General features: G+C 47.5%; 1 protein-coding gene across 2 annotated transcripts in view; it reads left to right on the top strand.

The window, feature by feature from the left end:
* The window catches only part of TMC5 (transmembrane channel like 5), a 31753-nt gene extending 15793 nt beyond the window's left edge, over positions 1 to 15960 (top strand). For both annotated transcript variants that reach the window (XM_005508489.3, XM_065030671.1), the window contains 14 exons: positions 247 to 398; positions 946 to 1090; positions 1629 to 1784; positions 2370 to 2536; positions 4023 to 4101; positions 4507 to 4604; positions 7223 to 7318; positions 7901 to 7976; positions 8789 to 8922; positions 10300 to 10473; positions 12133 to 12211; positions 12532 to 12624; positions 15009 to 15054; positions 15562 to 15960. In XM_005508489.3, coding sequence (XP_005508546.2) covers positions 247 to 398; positions 946 to 1090; positions 1629 to 1784; positions 2370 to 2536; positions 4023 to 4101; positions 4507 to 4604; positions 7223 to 7318; positions 7901 to 7976; positions 8789 to 8922; positions 10300 to 10473; positions 12133 to 12211; positions 12532 to 12624; positions 15009 to 15054; positions 15562 to 15662 — 1596 coding nt within the window. In that variant the 3' untranslated portion in view covers positions 15663 to 15960. The remainder of the gene's footprint in view (positions 1 to 246; positions 399 to 945; positions 1091 to 1628; positions 1785 to 2369; positions 2537 to 4022; positions 4102 to 4506; positions 4605 to 7222; positions 7319 to 7900; positions 7977 to 8788; positions 8923 to 10299; positions 10474 to 12132; positions 12212 to 12531; positions 12625 to 15008; positions 15055 to 15561) is intronic.
* The last annotated feature ends 1027 nt before the right edge of the window (positions 15961 to 16987 follow it).

Genomic DNA, 16987 nt, shown 5'->3' with positions numbered 1-16987 from the left:
AATGCTGACGACCATCCCACATGAATCTTAAGGATACAAGTAATTTATATATCTCCAGAAGCCCTCAAAACTATGGCAGATTTTAGCTCATAGGAGGAAAACCAAGGGTCTGATATTTAGCAATTGAATCACACCTGTGATTTCACAGTAGGGAATGGGGCAGCTCCCACCTACACTAATTGGCCTTCAGATGTTGATACTTCCCACCACATGCAAACGTTCTGAATGCTGTCCATGTCTTTTCAGGGTTATTTTCAACAAACTGTACTCTACTATGGCTTTTACACCAATGCTACAATCAGTAAAATAAAGAATGGTCCATCTTACAACATGCAGCTGGCCTATATTTTCACTGTTGGAATGTATTTTGCCATCTGTTTTCTTATCCTGTTGCTCAGGTAAACTAACTGAATATTCTTATTTCACTTATATTAAAAGGGGGAAAAAAATCCCACCAAAAAACTCACCACCCTGTAGATGGTTGGCAGTAATAATTACCTGGGTGGGTTTCTGTAAGTCCTGGTTTCCAGGTCTACAGTTTAAATAGAAGCTCTGCTCAAAAGACTCCCAAAAATCAGGTCTCCTGAAATCAAGGCTTTTATTAGACAAAAAAAGAATAACTGCAAAATAGTAAGGGACAAGTAGAGGATCCCAGTTCTCGCTGGTGAATATTGTGATTCCCCTTTTGTAGCTGTTGCTCCTCATATCTCCTGGTATTGATGTGGCCTTCCAGAGGTGAATGCTGGCAGTCACTAACAGGAGGAGAAAATGTGAGGGTTGCTTCTTACATAAAGGTTTATTTTCCGTGACTTATGTGACCTGCTCACATAGGCCCAGCAGCCTTGGGATGGGATAGAAAAACCAATGAATCTCCCTTCTTGCCCTGCTGTACAGGCTCCATGTGTTTCCCCATTACGCATCTCGCTAATTCAATTTTCATTGCAGCATGGCGAAATCCTTCTGCAGGAACTTCATTAACCCCCAGACATACTCTGGAAACGCCAGCAGGCTTCTCTGCACTTGGGACTTCAACATAACGAACGAAAAAGCCGTGAAGCTGAAACAAAAGAATCTCAGGACACAGATAAAGGTACAAAACACAGGAGGTACAGAAAAGTAGAAAGGTGCAAGACTAGAATGTGTGAGTCCCTCTGCCAGAGGCTTAGTTGTGCACACAAACCTGGGTGTGCTAATACGAGTCTTAGTGACTCGAGCATGCCAGAGCTGCTCCTAATAGACTTCAGTCTTCCTGACTGTTAGGTTTAATTTGGTTTGAGCTCCTGGAGCTGGCTTAGCTGCTTGTTTTTCTGTTCTCTTTAAGCTACATATAAATATTTATATGCTTCTGTTCTGCTCAGAGAACCCCTGTGACTATTAAATGTTTGCCAAACAGAACATTTCATCTGATTTTCCTTCCTGCTTTTTGACCTAAACAAAAGGCAGGCTTGTAATATTATCTGTAAAATGCAGTGTAACTGTGAAGAGATAAGACTTTCAGGTTAGGAACACAAACTTGTCCAGTAAATGTTCCCAGGATATTATTCTGCCCATATTCTAGAGAAATAATCTTCCCTTCAGTCTAACAAGTTTTGCTTTATGCTGTTGACTAAGGAGTTGTTTCCTTGCAGGAAGACCTCATGGAAGTAAACCGAGAAGTTCTAAATCTTTCTGCAAGGGAGAGACTTGTTCGTATTGTTATTCACCTTGTTTCCTGGGCTGCTTCGCTGGGCACAGCAGTAGCCGCTTGTGCTGGTGTTTACTTCCTCTCCATTAATAACGCAAAGGTAAGGACACATTTTGCAGTCTGGTTTGGGAGGTGCATTTTTCCACCTGGTATCTTACACCGAGTGCGAATGGGGCTCTGTTCACTACCAGGACTGTAGGGAAGCGGAGCCGCTGTTTCTGCCAATGCAAACACAAATTCTGCTTGTACCTAAACGGCCGGTTTGCAAAGACTCCTACTAGTGGGGACTGTGGCAAGAGCACAGGACCTGAGGGGCTGGAGCAAATCTCCCTCCTCACCCCATCACCTGCTTGCCTGTGCTCATGGCTGGCTTAGGGGGAGCGCAGCTGGTGGCCTTGAGAGCAAGAAGCAGCCTCAGCAAAGCCTTTCTCTCCTCTGCCCAGGAGCTGCTTTGGGGCTGGGGCTCCCAGTCTTGGTCCCAGGTGACACAGGGGAAGGGGAGAGGGTCCCTGTGCTGCTGTGCATGGGCCCAAAAAACGTGGTGGTCTCTAACCTGAGAACATCCAGGGAGGTTCCAAGTGTCCAGGTGTCTTCCCTGTGGACACAACTTGATGCGGTATTTCAGCTAAGGCTCTAAGTTGTGGTGGCTTTGTTTGTTTGTTTGTTTGTTTTCCTCCTCTCCAAGCTGTTTGTGAATTGGCATAAAAACGACCTTGGGAGCCAAGCTGCCACGTTGGTGCTACCTATTGTCACATCTCTCCTCAACACATTTGTCCCGCTCTTCTACTCCTGGCTTGGACACCTGGAGAGATTTCAGACTCCTGGATACCGGATATATGTCACCATTACAAGGTATTTGTTGCTCCCACTTCTTCGTGCTTTTTGCCTCAAGTTGTCTGACACTTATTTTGACATCAAGCTGTGACTAGGTGGTGTGGTGGGCAGTAGGAAGCCACAGAGGAGAATTCGTCTTCTCCAAAGGTTCTTGTATGCACTTCTCTCCATGTTTTGTTTGTTTTCTGTGAGCCCTCGGGAGTGTTACATCTCTGCAGGAGGCTGGGGTATGGTTTCCACTCTCAATGAGGCACACTGTGACACTGGGCTTGGTTTTGGTTTGTACCTTCCCTAGATGGCCCTGGGGCTGTTGCCACCCAGGGAAAGGAAAAGGGAGAGGGGGCCAAGGACATCTCCCTTCACTGCAGATACATGGAATTAACAGCATATAACCCCTGGTGCCCCTCGGCCCCCGTGGAGCCCACACACCCGCACACCCACAGTCAGCCTGTTTAGCAGAGGCTGGTGCCAAGTTGTGCCCAGTTCCCCATCTGCCAGGACACTGGGATGATGCTGCACCCGAGCTCCGGGGAGAGCTGCGGCTGGGGGGAGCTGTCGACACTCTGGAGGGCAGAGGAGCCCTGCAGGGGGATCTGGACAAATCGGAGAACTGGGCAATCACCAACAAGGGCATGTGCTGGATTTTGCACCTGGGACATGGCAACCCCAGCTGTACAGACAGACTGGGGGACGAGATGCTGGAGAGCAGCTCCGTGGAGAGGGATCTGGGGGTTCTGGTCGGTGGCAAGTTGAATATGAGCCACCAGTGTCCCTGGAGACAAGAGGGACCCGTGTCCTGGAGCACCCAGCGCAGCACGGCCAGCCGGGCAGGGGGGATTGTCCCGCTCTGCTCTGCGCTGGGGCGGCCTCACCTGCAGCATTCACTGTGTGCAGGGCTGGGACACAGGAGAAAAGGACATAAAGCTGCTGGAGAGTGACCAGGAGAGGCTACGAAGTTGGTGAAAGTTTGGAGGGGAAGCTGTATGAGCAGCGGCTGAAGTCCCTGGGTCTGTTCAGCTGGAGCAGAGCAGACTGAGGGCAGAGCTCATGGGCTGCAGGTTCCTCAGCAGGAGCAGGAGGGGCAGGCTGAGCTCTGCTCTGTGACAGTGACAGAGCCCAGGGAATGGCAGAAGATGTGCCAGGGAGGGTCAGTGGGACATGAGGAAAAGGTTCTTCACCCAGAGGTGCTGGACACTGAACAGGCTCCCCAGGGAGCTGTCACGGCCCAACCTGACAGTGTTCAACAAGAGACTGGACAACGTGCTCAGACACACGGGGTGACCTGTGGGGTGTCCTGTGCAGGGACAGGAGTTGGACTCCATGAGCCTTGGGGGTCCCTCCCGACTCAGGACATTCTGTGATTCTCTGGTTCTGCTGCTCTGCAGGGCTGTTGGGATAACGGGAGTTAATAACGTGGGGTAACCAGTGACCATCCTGCCATCATTCCCTCCAGTGAGCTTATGGACCCGCTGTCAGGGCAGTTACTCCTACTTTTTCTTTTCAGAAATATCATCCTGAAGATCTCAATTGTTGGAATACTGTGCTACTACTGGCTTAACGTTGTGGCTGCATCACAATCACAGGTAAAGTTTCAAAAATACAAATTTTTGACTTACAGTGCCAGGTTAGGAACCACTTGGATACAAGGCTTGCTCCAGCAAAGAGAAGTACACGTGGTGTCTTGGAAAGATGAATTTGCCATCCCAACTTTTTTTTTTAAATTATTTATTAGCATTATTTAATTGTCTATTTTTATGAGCATCTTTAGAGAAATGAACTGTAAGAAAAAATGAATCGGCCAACTAAGTTCTCAGCAGCTTTGCAGCATTGTTCAATGGGAGGTTAATTGATTAGTCAGGGTGTTGGCAAAACTTTGACCTGTAGCCCAAGTTTCAGGTGCCCAAGCATTTGGAAACAATGTTAGAATTGCCTGGTTTTTTTTACTTCTAGATATGCATTTTCATTTTTCTTCCTTCTGCTTCTTAAAGTGCTGGGAGACTCTGGTTGGCCAGGATATCTATCGTCTTGTTCTAGTTGACTTCATATTTTGTTTGCTTGGCTCTTTCTTTGGAGAGTTTTTGCGAAGGTGAGTACTACTTTTCTAATCTTCTTTTTATTCATTAACCAAACACACTAAAGACATTACATTTCTCTTTTTTTTTCTCCAATGTGAAAAAACAAGTCAAACAGGAGCGTGACTGTGGCGCTACTCAAGCTTCCTGGGTGATCTCTAGCAGGCACAGCCTCTGGGTACATGCCCTGGGAATATTGTAGCTCCTCCTTAAGAGGAGGTTGGAGTGTGTCCCACTCTGCTCTCCCAGCATGTCCTTTGTCCCTCTGGGGATGGAAAGCCAGGCAGGGAGGAAGCCACACCGCACCCCATACATCTGGCTGGGGTGACGAGGGACCAGGTGTCTCAAGCGGCAAACCTTGTTTTCTGCATACGCACAGACGTGCTGCCGCCTTTCCTGGGTATGTCCCACTGTCTTTTTTTTCCTCATATATAATCATAGAATCATTTGGTTGGAAGAGACCCTTAAGATCATCAAGTCCAACCACAACCCACCCCTGGCACTGCCCCATGTCCTGAGAACCTCATGTCCGTCTGTCCACCCCTCCAGGGCTGGTGACTCCAGCACTGCCCTGGGCAGCCTGTTCCAATGCCCCACAGCCCTTCGGGGAAGAAATTGTTTCCCACATCCAACCTCAACCTCCCCTGGCGCAACTTGAGGCCGTTTCCTCTGCTCCTGGCGCTTGTTCCTGGGGAGCAGAGCCCGACCCCCCTGGCTCCAAGCTCCTTTCAGGCAGTTCAGAGATCAGAAGGTCTCCCCTCAGCTCCTGTTCTCCAGCTGAACCCCCAGGTCCCTCAGCCGCTCCAACACACTTGTGCTCCAGCCCCTCACCAGCTTTGTCACTTCCTCTGCACTCTCTCTGGCACCTCAATGTCCTTATGATGAGGGGCCCAAAACTGAACACAGGATTCAAAGTGTGGCCTCACCAGTGCAGCGTACAGTGTCACAATCACTTCCCTTGTCCTGCTGGCCACACTATTCCTGACACAAGCCAGGATGCTGGTGGCCTTTTTGGCCACCTGGGCACACACTGGTTCATGTTCAGCCACTGTCACCAACACCCCCAGGTCCTTTTCCTCCAGGCACTCTCCAGCCGCTCTTCCCCAGCCTGCAGCGTTCATGGGGTTGTTGTGACCCAAGTGCAGGACCCGGCCCTTGGCCTTGTTGAACCTCAGACAATTGTCCCAGCCCATCGACCCAGCCGGTCCAGATCCCTCTGTGTGGCCTTCCCACCCTCCAGCACATCAACACTCCACCCAACCCAGTGTCATCTCCAAACTTAGTGAGGGTGCACTCAATCCCTTTGTCCAGACCACTGAAGAAGAGATTAAACAGAACTGAGCTCTCTACAGTGCACACAAGTTGAAATCTTATTTTAATCAGTCCTATTAAGGGTGTAACATGTCTCTCAAGTGTAGAGTTCTGCAGCACAAAAGGGAGAAAGTTTTTATAACTGAACGTGAACACAGCGAAGTGTGTGAACGAAATGTCCGTTTGCCTCTGACATCCGTGTGTCCCTTCCTGTTGTCAGCCGGCGTTGCTGACCTACAGTAGCAGAATGTTTAAGTGCTTGCCAGCTCTGCAGGGCGTTTTGGGCTCCGGGCCATACTTGTGTAGGAGATCCATTGTCTGCCCTTTGCACATGATGTGAACAAGACTGGTTTACAAGGTGGGACTTTGTTAAACCAACACAAACCCACACTGAGAAGCCCTTGTAGACTTTCCCTGCACAGCTCTTGCCAGTGAACTTTAATCCTCCTATTCTCATTCTGTTCAGGTAGGAAACCCCCTCCCAGCAGGAGCTCCCAGTCCCAGCCCCGCAGTGTGAGCTGCGGTCAGTGTCCTGCACTGAGCTGTGCAAACACGTACAGCTGTCAAAGGCTAAAAGTACAATTGCTCCTATTTATTTGCATAGATTCAGAGTAACCCCTGACAGCCCACCCTGAAACCTGTTGCTGATGCAGCTGACAAGGTGCTTCCAAGACCTGTATTCAAGGCAAGATGGGATAGTTACTGAAATCTTCAGTTTTTCTTGCTACAACAAGCAGAAGTTGAATCTCCCCAGCTCAGGAAAAATGAGGTGATGAAAAGGGATCGTGGACCCTCAGTAGGAATCCTCTGAGCACTTGCTTACCTGTGTGTGTCTCTGCGCCTTGAAGCTGCAGTTAGTTTGAGGGCAGGTGTACTTTAGGGTATATTAAGAGTATCGGTCTACAAGATCCAGTTTTCTGATTGAGGCTGAAAATTCTCAGGACTCTGGAACTGAAAAGCTATTACAGTTTTGCACTGAGACAACTTGCCATTTCAACTGTTTGAGCATAAGAACGCGTTTCTGATATAGTTGCAAATCCTTTTTTTGTCTTCTTTATTTTTTTTTTGAGTTTCATGAGAATTATCCTAGGTTTTATTTCAACCCTACTGTGGCCTATGAGAATTTACTTTTGCCAAACTCTATTTCGTTTTTGACATGTTATCTAACCAATGAGCTGTGGCTGCTCTGCGTGACATGGTTGATGTAGCCCTTGAATCATTTGTCATTGATGCTTCGATTCCAGAGGTCATCTGCAGAGATTTACACAAAGGGTTTTATCATTTAGCAAATGCCATTGTGCTGTGTTGTTTCCCTCCACAGAATTATTGGAACTGCAGTCTGTGCGAGCTGGGGGCCTCCTGAATTTGATATTGGACGAAATGTTTTAGAATTGATCTATGCCCAGACTTTGACCTGGTAAGTGTTGCATTTATGGCCCAAACTTCATTTGCACTTAGAAATACCGTTGAACAATATTATTGTGACATTTCTGGGTGTTTCCCATCATGGCGTAAAGAACAGCATAAGTGCCCGGGGGAGTTGATATATAAGCAGCTTTGTAAGGACTGGGACTTGTAGTTCTCTGTGTAATTCTACAGATGATAACAATAACTTGATCTGTAGTTTACTCTGTGGCCACCTGGCCTGGGGCAAACCCAGAAAAGGAACATCCTGGATTGTTGTTGACTTCCCCACTGGAATGATGTTCCTGCAGAAACAGTCTCCATATTAAACCCTGGAAAAGATGCCTTATTTCTAAGAGTGAGTGCATGCGTCCAGTTGTAAGAGCTTTTCAGATGTAGATACTTACGTTTGAAGTTGCATTTTGTTAAAGGTTGATTCACTGTTACAGCATCCATGTGAATATAATTACATTTCCAAATAACCAAACACTAACTGTATTTGAAGTTAGGGTGGTATTTCGTGCTTTCAGTGTGCTGAGAGCAGTGTGGTGAATAGCAAAGATCTCACGTGCCTCTTACAAATCCCTTCTCGTAGGATTGGTATCCTGTTCTCACCTCTGCTGCCTGGTATCCAGATGATATCGTTTTCTATAGTATTTTACGTGAAAAAGGTAACAAGCTCTATATGTGCTCATCAGAAACATACACCGTTTGAAATCTGAGCAGAATTTATTGCATTAAAGTGCTGGTTTTGTCTGGAGCCTTTGGGGTTTTGCGTTTTTTGTGGGCAGTGGGATTTGCTTTAAAGGAACACAATTTAGATACACAATTTAGCATTACAAACCTGTGAAACATGAAGGGTGGGAAGCATGGAAGGGTTATAGGAGGGGTTGAGAGCACAGTTAGAGAGGAGAGAGAACAAAGGAGTAAAATTAAAGGCCAGGGAGTTAGTGGTGGAAAGTGCATATGTCAATATAGACACTCAGGCTGTGGCCATGACTTGGTCTGCCTGATCAGGCCCCAGCAACGCCCCTGCCAAGTTATCCAGGTGTGAGCAGGGTGATTCAGCTAAAAATCACACTGGAGGTGTCTTCTTTTGAGAATTCGTTGCCTCAGTAGTGTGACCAGATGACAGAGTTGGGTCACTGAACAGTTTGTAGTGCCGAATATAGCAGAACAAAGCTACAGCCAGAAAGGTCAATTCAAATTTCCCTAAACTGTGGGTTTGCGTATGCTGCAAAAGCAAACTCTACCCAACGCAGTCCCGAAGAACCTTCCAGAACCTCGTTTTGCCTCTTACTATTTAAAGACTATATTATCGAAATTTTCTAAACCTCCAGTATCTCTATCAAATTCATACTAAATAAGTTCTTGTGCACTTTTGATAGATGCTATTCCAGCAATTTCAGTGAGATTGACTTAAACCGAGTAGAAGTGGTGTGTAATACCGTTCCAGAGTCAGTGTACCTTCATCTCATTAAAGGTCAGCCTGATGATGAATTGCCAACCCCCCCGCAAAGCCTGGAGAACAGCACAAATGACGACGTCCTTCATGTTCCTGCTGTTTTTCCCCTCCTTCGTGGGCGTCCTGTCGGTCATCGCGGTCACCGTCTGGAGGTACGGCACATCAGTGGCGTCCACGCCTGCTGTGCTGCGCTGTGGAACCTGGGACTGGGCAGAGAAATCTGCATTTTTGTATAGAAAAAGCTGTATGAATTGCTAGTGGGAGGTTTCAGATGTTGATGTTCTCTATTCTGGAAACGAGACACGCTCAGTGAGTTTACAGGAACGTTGTTCACGTAGTAACTTGACAACCAATGGTAAGACAAGAGGCAGTGGGTATAAACTGGAACATAAGAGGTTCCATTTTGATTTGAGAAGAAACTTGTTCCTGGTGAGGGTGGCAGAGCCTGGCCCAGGCTGCCCAGGGGGTTGTGGAGTCTCCTTCTGTGCAGACATTCCAACCCGCCTGGACACCTTCCTGTGTAACCTCATCTGGGTGTTCCTGCTCCATGGGGGGATTGCACTGGATGAGCTTTCCAGGGCCCTTCAACCCCCGACACTCTGGGATTCTGTGATAAGAAAGTGGGAGGAGAAACAAAGTTGCGTTGAAGTTTTTGGTTCCTATTTAAATGTCACAGCGAATTTGCCTTTTCCTCCTCCTTATAAGCTTCTGTCACCTAGTCCTGGACTTATTTCTGGTTTAGGCCATACTGGGTCTACCGTGGAGAAACACCTGGGAAAACTCAGTTGAGGTCAACTTCTGGATTATGTATGAACTTCAAAGGCTCTTTCTGCAGGGAGTGCTGGCGTCTGCAATAATGCATCTGGGTTGTTACCAGTATTTTACAGTTGCTTTGTTTATGTGCACGTTACTCTGGTCACAGTGCGGGCAGCATGGATGCACCTTTTCTTTTTCTTGGCACCTCTCAGCCACAAGATTTCAATATTTAGTAAGCACAGGAAACCAGGTGAGATGAAATATTTCAGAGCAAACATTTCCAGCTGGCAGGTGGGAATTTCAGACTGTCTGGAATGATTCAGTTTAAAAGGAAACAACATTTTCCTATTTCAGTCTACCCAAACTGTTAATTGTTGCTACGGGCTGCCTTACTTGGCCATGTCCTGTTGTTATTGAAAATCTGCAGTGAGTCGTGTCCTGGAAGGCTGGATGAGACGACAGCTCCCTCCACACCTGTGGTGGAACTTGGAAAATCCCCATTTTCAGTTTGTTGTAGCTTGCGCTACAGTGATTGACTCATTAATTTAGGTCAAGATTGTATTTCCAAGGCTCAGACCAGTCTCTTGCAGCAGCGCCAATGACTGGAGAGTGACCCATGTTCACAGTCAAACACAGACCATGGCAGTTCCCAGAGCAGCCACAGAGAGCAGAGGGCTACGGCAAACTAACAAGCATCCTGATGTGCAAAATCACAATATTAACTCCAGCACCGGTTAATAGATGAAGCTTTAACTGTTTTCTCACATTTTCAGGTTAAAACCTTCAGAAGAGTGTGGTCCTTTCCGAGGTTTGTCTTCTATGTATGCTGCGGTCTCCAACTGGATAAAAATACTGGAAGGTTACACTGCCTCAAAATGGGTTGTGTGGATCTACTCTAACTTAATTACAAGTGAACTTTTCTTTTTCATCCTCTCCGTTCTTGTCCTGTAAGTACCTGCTAATGAAAAGTACTGGGAAAGGACCTGAAGTGGAAAAAAACTGGCTGGATCATAGCCATTTCTTGTTAAAAAAATTGGCAATGTGCATTTTAAAGCATCAGAAATTGTAAATATACTGGAAATTTGTGTATTTGAAGTACATAAAGAAATTATAAAACCTATTCCTTTTATGTTAGGATGTTAGCTCTTCACAAACCAGCTTCACGCCAAGCCTGGGATACACCGCTTTTAATTGATTTCTAGTTTGCTGCTGCCTGGGCTCCAGATCTTATCGCTGGCACACTTAGCTTTAGGAACATCAGCAAAAGGGAATGTGCTGCACACAGTTGGCAGGATGGAGTGCTTTGTACTTCTTTTCACTTCCATAGAAGTGAATAAATCAGTAGGAAGAGCAAGCTTTCCCAAGCACAGGACCCTGAGCAACATAAAAAGCAGAAGTTTGGGAGGTGGTAGCTTTGCCTTTTCTGATCGTTTCTCATCAGTGGAGTCACAGAACCCCAGCCTGGCTGGGTTTGAAGTGACCTCTGCAGATCCCCAGCCCAGCGCTGCTCCCGCAGGGTCACAGAGCAGATCACACAGGTGGGTCCAGGCGGTTTGAATGTCTCAGAGCAGGAGACTCCACACCCGCTCTGGGCAGCCTGGGCCAGGCTCTGGCACCTCCCAGCAAACAAGTTTCTGCTCATGTTCAGATGGAGCCTCCTGTGTTTCAGTCTGTGCCCGTTGCCCCTCACCCTGGTGCTGGGCACCACTGAACAGAGTCTGGTCCATCCTCTGACACCCACCCTGAGATACTGATCCCATTGATCAGATCCCTCTCAGCTTCTCTTCTCCAGCTCAACAGCCCCAGCTCTCTCATCACAAAGATGCTCCAGACCCCTCAGCATCTTTGTAGCTCTCTGCTCGACTCTTTCCAGTAATTCCTTGTCCTTAAAGTCCTTAGAGGAGCTGATACCATGTAAAGAAAAGCTGAGCTACCAGAGGGACGCTGCAGGGGAGTGGCAGGTAGCATGCAAGCAGCACATAGAAGTGAGCTCAGCATGCGGGGAAATGCTACCGAGCAGGTTGCAGTCGCTTCCAGCTCATCTGGGGTAAATTCACATACTGTCCCCTCAGCTGTGAATTATTTTGGCAAAATCATACGTGCATATTAAGCTGTGTGCCCAGGGCTGGGTATGGTGGTGTAGCTGTGCTGCTTGGTGTTTCTAGCAGGGGCCAAAAGCCCAAAGCTGTTCTGATGAAGCCCATTCAGGCGGGAGCAGAGCCGGCCCGGGAGCAGCTCAGTGCTCTGGTCTGAGGTCGCAGGCACGTGTCCATGCAGATGACACAGAGCTGGATAAGAGCATCAGGCGCCTGTTTGTTATCTGAAATGCACCTCGTATTGTTGACTTCCTATAATTGCACCTCTCCAAGTCCATAAACCTTTGGGTCTTTTCCAAGGGAATGTTTTAAGCAATTCCATGTGTTTGCCATGCCTCAAGTAATTCTATACAGATTTTCTCAAATATATGTGTCTGTGTATATATATGTGTGTATATACATATCTTTTAATGGGCAAAATGAACAAGTTAATGTTCAGTTTAGGCAGTGACGAGCAGGATACTCATGGGTATGAGTGTTCATATGTTCAACCTTATTCTTTTCATTTAGAATTATTACTTATCTTTACTGGCAAATAATAGAAGGAAGAAAGACCATGGCCAGACTCTTACGCAAGCAAATCATTAATGTAAGTTGGACTTTCAGCTATATATTTTCAAAAACTTGGCTTCTTTGTTGGTTGGCTCATCCTGCTATGGTGGAGCTGTATCTGCTGTTCCTCTGCCAGTTCAAGGGAGCACCCTCCCCATGGGAACTGCAGCGAAATTGAACTCACAAATAGAGTTGTTGCAAAATAATTTTACTCTAGAGCTGTGCTGCTGCAGCTCACCATAGATAGATTATTTCTTAATAAAATAATATTAATTATTATTCTGGTCAGTGGTTACTTGAGCCTCTCCAGAATGATGAGTCCATTCTAACTAATGATCCAATGTCTCTTGCCCACAGGAAGGAAAAGATAAAATGTTTTTACTTGAAAAACTACGGGCACTGCAAAGGGCAAAACAAACCGTACTTGCATGGAGAGAACAAGGCCGGCAGGTCAGTGCAATGGTTGGGATACTTCTGTTTCAGGTATGTGCTGGGTGCGATTTCACGGGGTTCCTCTTAGCCTTGCAAATCGGCTGCCATATTGGGGTATGTCTGTATTTAAAACCTCCCCTCAACTGATTACTGGTTAACTCCAGACAGCAAAAGGATACAGTGGAAATTCCCTAATGAGTTGTTCTAGGCTGGAATTTAACCTGGGAAGGATGTAGAAAAGCCCTTATCCTCACTAGACATTATTTAGGATAATGAAACTGCCCATCCAGGAGTGTGGTGACGGCGACTGATGGGTCTGGGCACACGAGAGCCTGGCTCAGCCGCGGGAGGAGGGCGCCTTCCTCCCCTGCCCTGCCCTGCCCTGCTTGGGGTTTGTGCCTCCACATCTTTTCAGCTGAAGTAGAACTGAGTGCTCTGACCTAACCCCATTTTGAATCCCATACAGCATCAAGATAGACATAGAATCATAAATCATTTTGGTTGGAAGAGACCCTCAGGATTATGAAGTCCAACCACAACCCACACCTGGCACTGCCCCATGTCCTGAGAACCTCATGTCCGTCTGTCCAGCCCTCCAGGGCTGGTGACTCCAGCACTGCCCTGGGCAGCCTGTTCCAATGCCCCACAGCCCTTTGGGCAAGAAATTGTTCCCCACATCCAACCTCAACCTCCCCTGGCGCAACTTGAGGCCGTTTCCTCTGCTCCTGGCGCTTGTTCCTGGGGAGCAGAGCCCGACCCCCCTGGCTCCAAGCTCCTTTCAGGCAGTTCAGAGATCAGAAGGTCTCCCCTCAGCTCCTGTTCTCCAGCTGAACCCCCAGGTCCCTCAGCCGCTCCCATCACACTTGTGCTCCAGCCCCTCACCAGCTTCGTCACTTCCTCTGCACTCTCTCTGGCACCTCAATGTCCTTATGATGAGGGGCCCAAAACTGAACACAGGATTCAAAGTGTGGCCTCACCAGTGCAGAGTACAGTGGCACAATCACTTCCCTTGTCCTGCTGGCCACACTAATCCTGATACAAGCCAGGATGCTGGTGGCCTTTTTGGCCACCTGGGCACACATTGTCTCATGTTCAGCCACTGTCACCAACACCCCCAGGTCCTTTTCCTCCAGGCACTCTCCAGCCGCTCTTCCCCAGCCTGCAGCGTTCATGGGGTTGTTGTGACCCAAGTGCAGGACCCGGCCCTTGGCCTTGTTGAACCTCAGACAATTGTCCCAGCCCATCGACCCAGCCGGTCCAGATCCCTCTGTGTGGCCTTCCCACCCTCCAGCACATCAACACTCCACCCAACCTGGTATTGTCTGTGAATTTACTTAGGGTGTTCTCAATCCCCTCATCCAGACCATTGATAAAGAGATTAAATAGAACTGGTCCCAATACTGAGCCCTGAGGAACAAAACTTGTGCCTGGCCACCAACTGGATTTGGCTCCATTCACCACAATGCTTTGGGCCCGGCCATCCAGCCAGTTCTTTACCCATCGCAGATACACCATCCAGGCCATGGGCTGCGGCTTCTCCAGGAGATGCTGTGGGACACGGTGTCAAAGGCCTTACTGAAGTCTAAGTGCACAACACCCATAGCCTTTCCCTCATCTACTAGTTGGGTCACCTTGTTGTAGAAGGTGATCAGGTCAGTCAAACAGAACCTGCCTTTCATAAACCCATGCTGACTGAGCCTGCTCACATGGTTCTCTTGCTTGTGCCGTGTGATGTTACTCAAGATCATCTGCCCCATGAGCTTCCCCAGCACCGAGGTCAGAGTGACAGGTCTGTAGTTCCCCAATCGTCCTTCCAGCTCTTCTTGTAGGTGGGCATCACATTAGCCAAATCCAGTCAGCTGTGGCCTCCCCAGTTAGCCAAGATTCATCGTGAATTTATTTTTCAAGTCAGTGCTGCCTGCTGAGGCATCAAATTAGCATTAAAATGTGCACACAGAGGCTCTGGGCAGTGTTTTTATTGGGGTTGAGTGAAAACTCTTTGACCTTCATACTGGTGAAAAAAAACTGTTAGGTTCCCCTCCCTCCCCCAAAAAAAACCAAATCCCCCTGTGTGACTGCCCATCAGTAGTCTGATAATATAAATAAATATTGGTGATGTTGCTAAACTGATGAATAGAAATACATATTATATAAATTAATATAAATAAATATTGGCTGTAGAGCGGGGAGCTTAAAGCAAATGGGTATTTTCTGCCCACTGGGCATTTTCAGCCACTGGACAACCCATCAGAAGAGCTGTTGGAACAGTCATACGCACAGACCTGCTTGAGATCTGCAGAGTCTGGGTTTGTTAGTGGTGTTACCTGTGTCTTTTTAAATGCAAAATAACGGGAACATGAGGGAGACACTGACCTGGATCCACTTGTGAATTTTGTTTTCAGTCTCCCTACTCTGCTGGGAGCTCGAGAGGCACCGGCTTCCCACAAGGTAAGTGGAGCGCAGCCCCGAGCAGCTCAGTGAAGTGTTCGCTGTGGCGCAGACTCAGCCTGCGACAGTTGATGCAAGACACACAGAATTTTAGAAAACAAAAAGCCTGGGGTGGGAGGTAAATGTTTTCTATAGGGTGTGCGTGTTGCGGTGTTGGTAGGGACTCCTACAGACTGATCACAGGTTCTGTACAGCAGAGCTGGATGTCTGTGGGTGGATGAGCCGCTTAGTCTTAGGGAAGCAGCCAAAGGCAGGAATATGACACCTCATCGGGGATACACACGTGGTGTGAATCTCAGAAGGTTTTTAGCGATGTAGAGTTTCCAGAGCGTTGTGTGTCCGCAATAAAGAAAGCCATGGAAATGTGCATGGTAGCTTGAACTACTCCTGGCTTACACAAACACGTAACTCCATCCCAGCTACCCGACAGATGAGGCGCTTACGCAGTGTGGGGTGTTTGCTGGGGGGGTGATTGCACTGGTAACGGTTCTGCCGTTGTGTGAACAGCACGCAGCTCCGGCACCGGCGCGGCAGAGGCCCTGGCGCTCGCTCTGCGCGCTAGAGAGGCAGCGCGGTGGGAAGACGAAGACGACGACAAAGACTTTTGACCACGACGGGGTGGACTCAATAATGAACCTCTTCCTGTTCTGCAGAAAGCAAATGCATTGACACGAATGACCCAAGGTACCATTCAAACTTCTTTTTTTACCTCCAAATGGTAGAAAAAGCAGAAGAATAGATTACAAACTGCATCGCCAGTGCAGTTGTTGGTGATGATGGGGAATGTCGTGGTGTTTGGTTTGGGAGCGATGTCACTGTGGGTCCCCCCACAGCCACTCCTGTCCTGCTCACCAAGTACAAGGAAACTTGGGCCTAATTGTAAATAAAAGCTTTGGTCTAAAAATACTCAGTTTTATTGTTCAAACTGCTTGCAGCTGATCTAAACCAAAAGCAAAATATCAAGTAAAAACAGAAGGAAATTTAAGTGCAGTCGTTTCTAACAACTGAAATGTTTTTACGGTACCAAAGGAACTCATGTGAACCAGGTTCAGCTTCTGCCCCATTTTCACCTTTCTGAGGCATTTTTACAGCTTATTAGTCACTCAAAACCAGTTATCAGAACTTCTTTTTTTTAAGAGTGACTACTTGTCAAAATTCTCACGTGTGTATAACCACTACTTGAGAACAAGAAGTTTACACATCTTATCCCATAAAGAATAGATGGGAAGTAACACAAGTGAGATATTTTTTTAATCATATATGACTTTGAGACATTTGATGCAGCTCCTTTTTATTCAGAGCCACAACTTTGCCATGACAGTAATATATATGTTTTTTAGTCCGTTTTGTACTACTGCCTGGTTTATTCCTCCCTTGTTGCTTTGGACATAAAACTGTCTTAGGAAAGCGGGACGTCATTTCCTCACAGTCGTCCTTTAGGTTACAGACAGTCCCAAACATACAGAAAAAAGGACAAACTTCACACACAGCACGAGACCAGAGGATTCCATTTTCTTCTGGTTTTCTGCCTGTATCACTGGGGAGTCCGGCTGTGAGAACTGAACACAGGCCCAGTGTCTGCGCTGAGGACGGTCACTCAAGTAGCTGGTGTTTATTTTTTATCTTTTTGTCTCATTGATAGAAGTTCTGAGACCACATCTGGAATATTGTGTCCAGTTGTGGCCCCTCAGTTCCAGCAGGACAGGGAACTGCTGGAGAGAGTCCAGCGCAGCCACCAAGATGCTGAAGGGAGTGGAGCATCTCCCGTGTGAGGAAAGGCTGAGGGAGCTGGGGCTCTGGAGCTGGACAAGAGGAGACTGAGGGGGGACTCATTCATGGGGATCAATATGGAAAGGGGAAGTGTCAGGAGGATGGAGCCAGGCTCTTCTGGTGACAACCAGTGACAGGACAAGGGGTAATGGGTACAAACTGG

This window comes from Columba livia, chromosome 15, assembly GCF_036013475.1.
Source record: "Columba livia isolate bColLiv1 breed racing homer chromosome 15, bColLiv1.pat.W.v2, whole genome shotgun sequence".
In the NCBI taxonomy this organism is placed as follows: domain Eukaryota; kingdom Metazoa; phylum Chordata; class Aves; order Columbiformes; family Columbidae; genus Columba; species Columba livia.
Note: the sequence above shows the minus strand (reverse complement) of the source record. Positions and strands in the feature narration are given on the sequence as shown.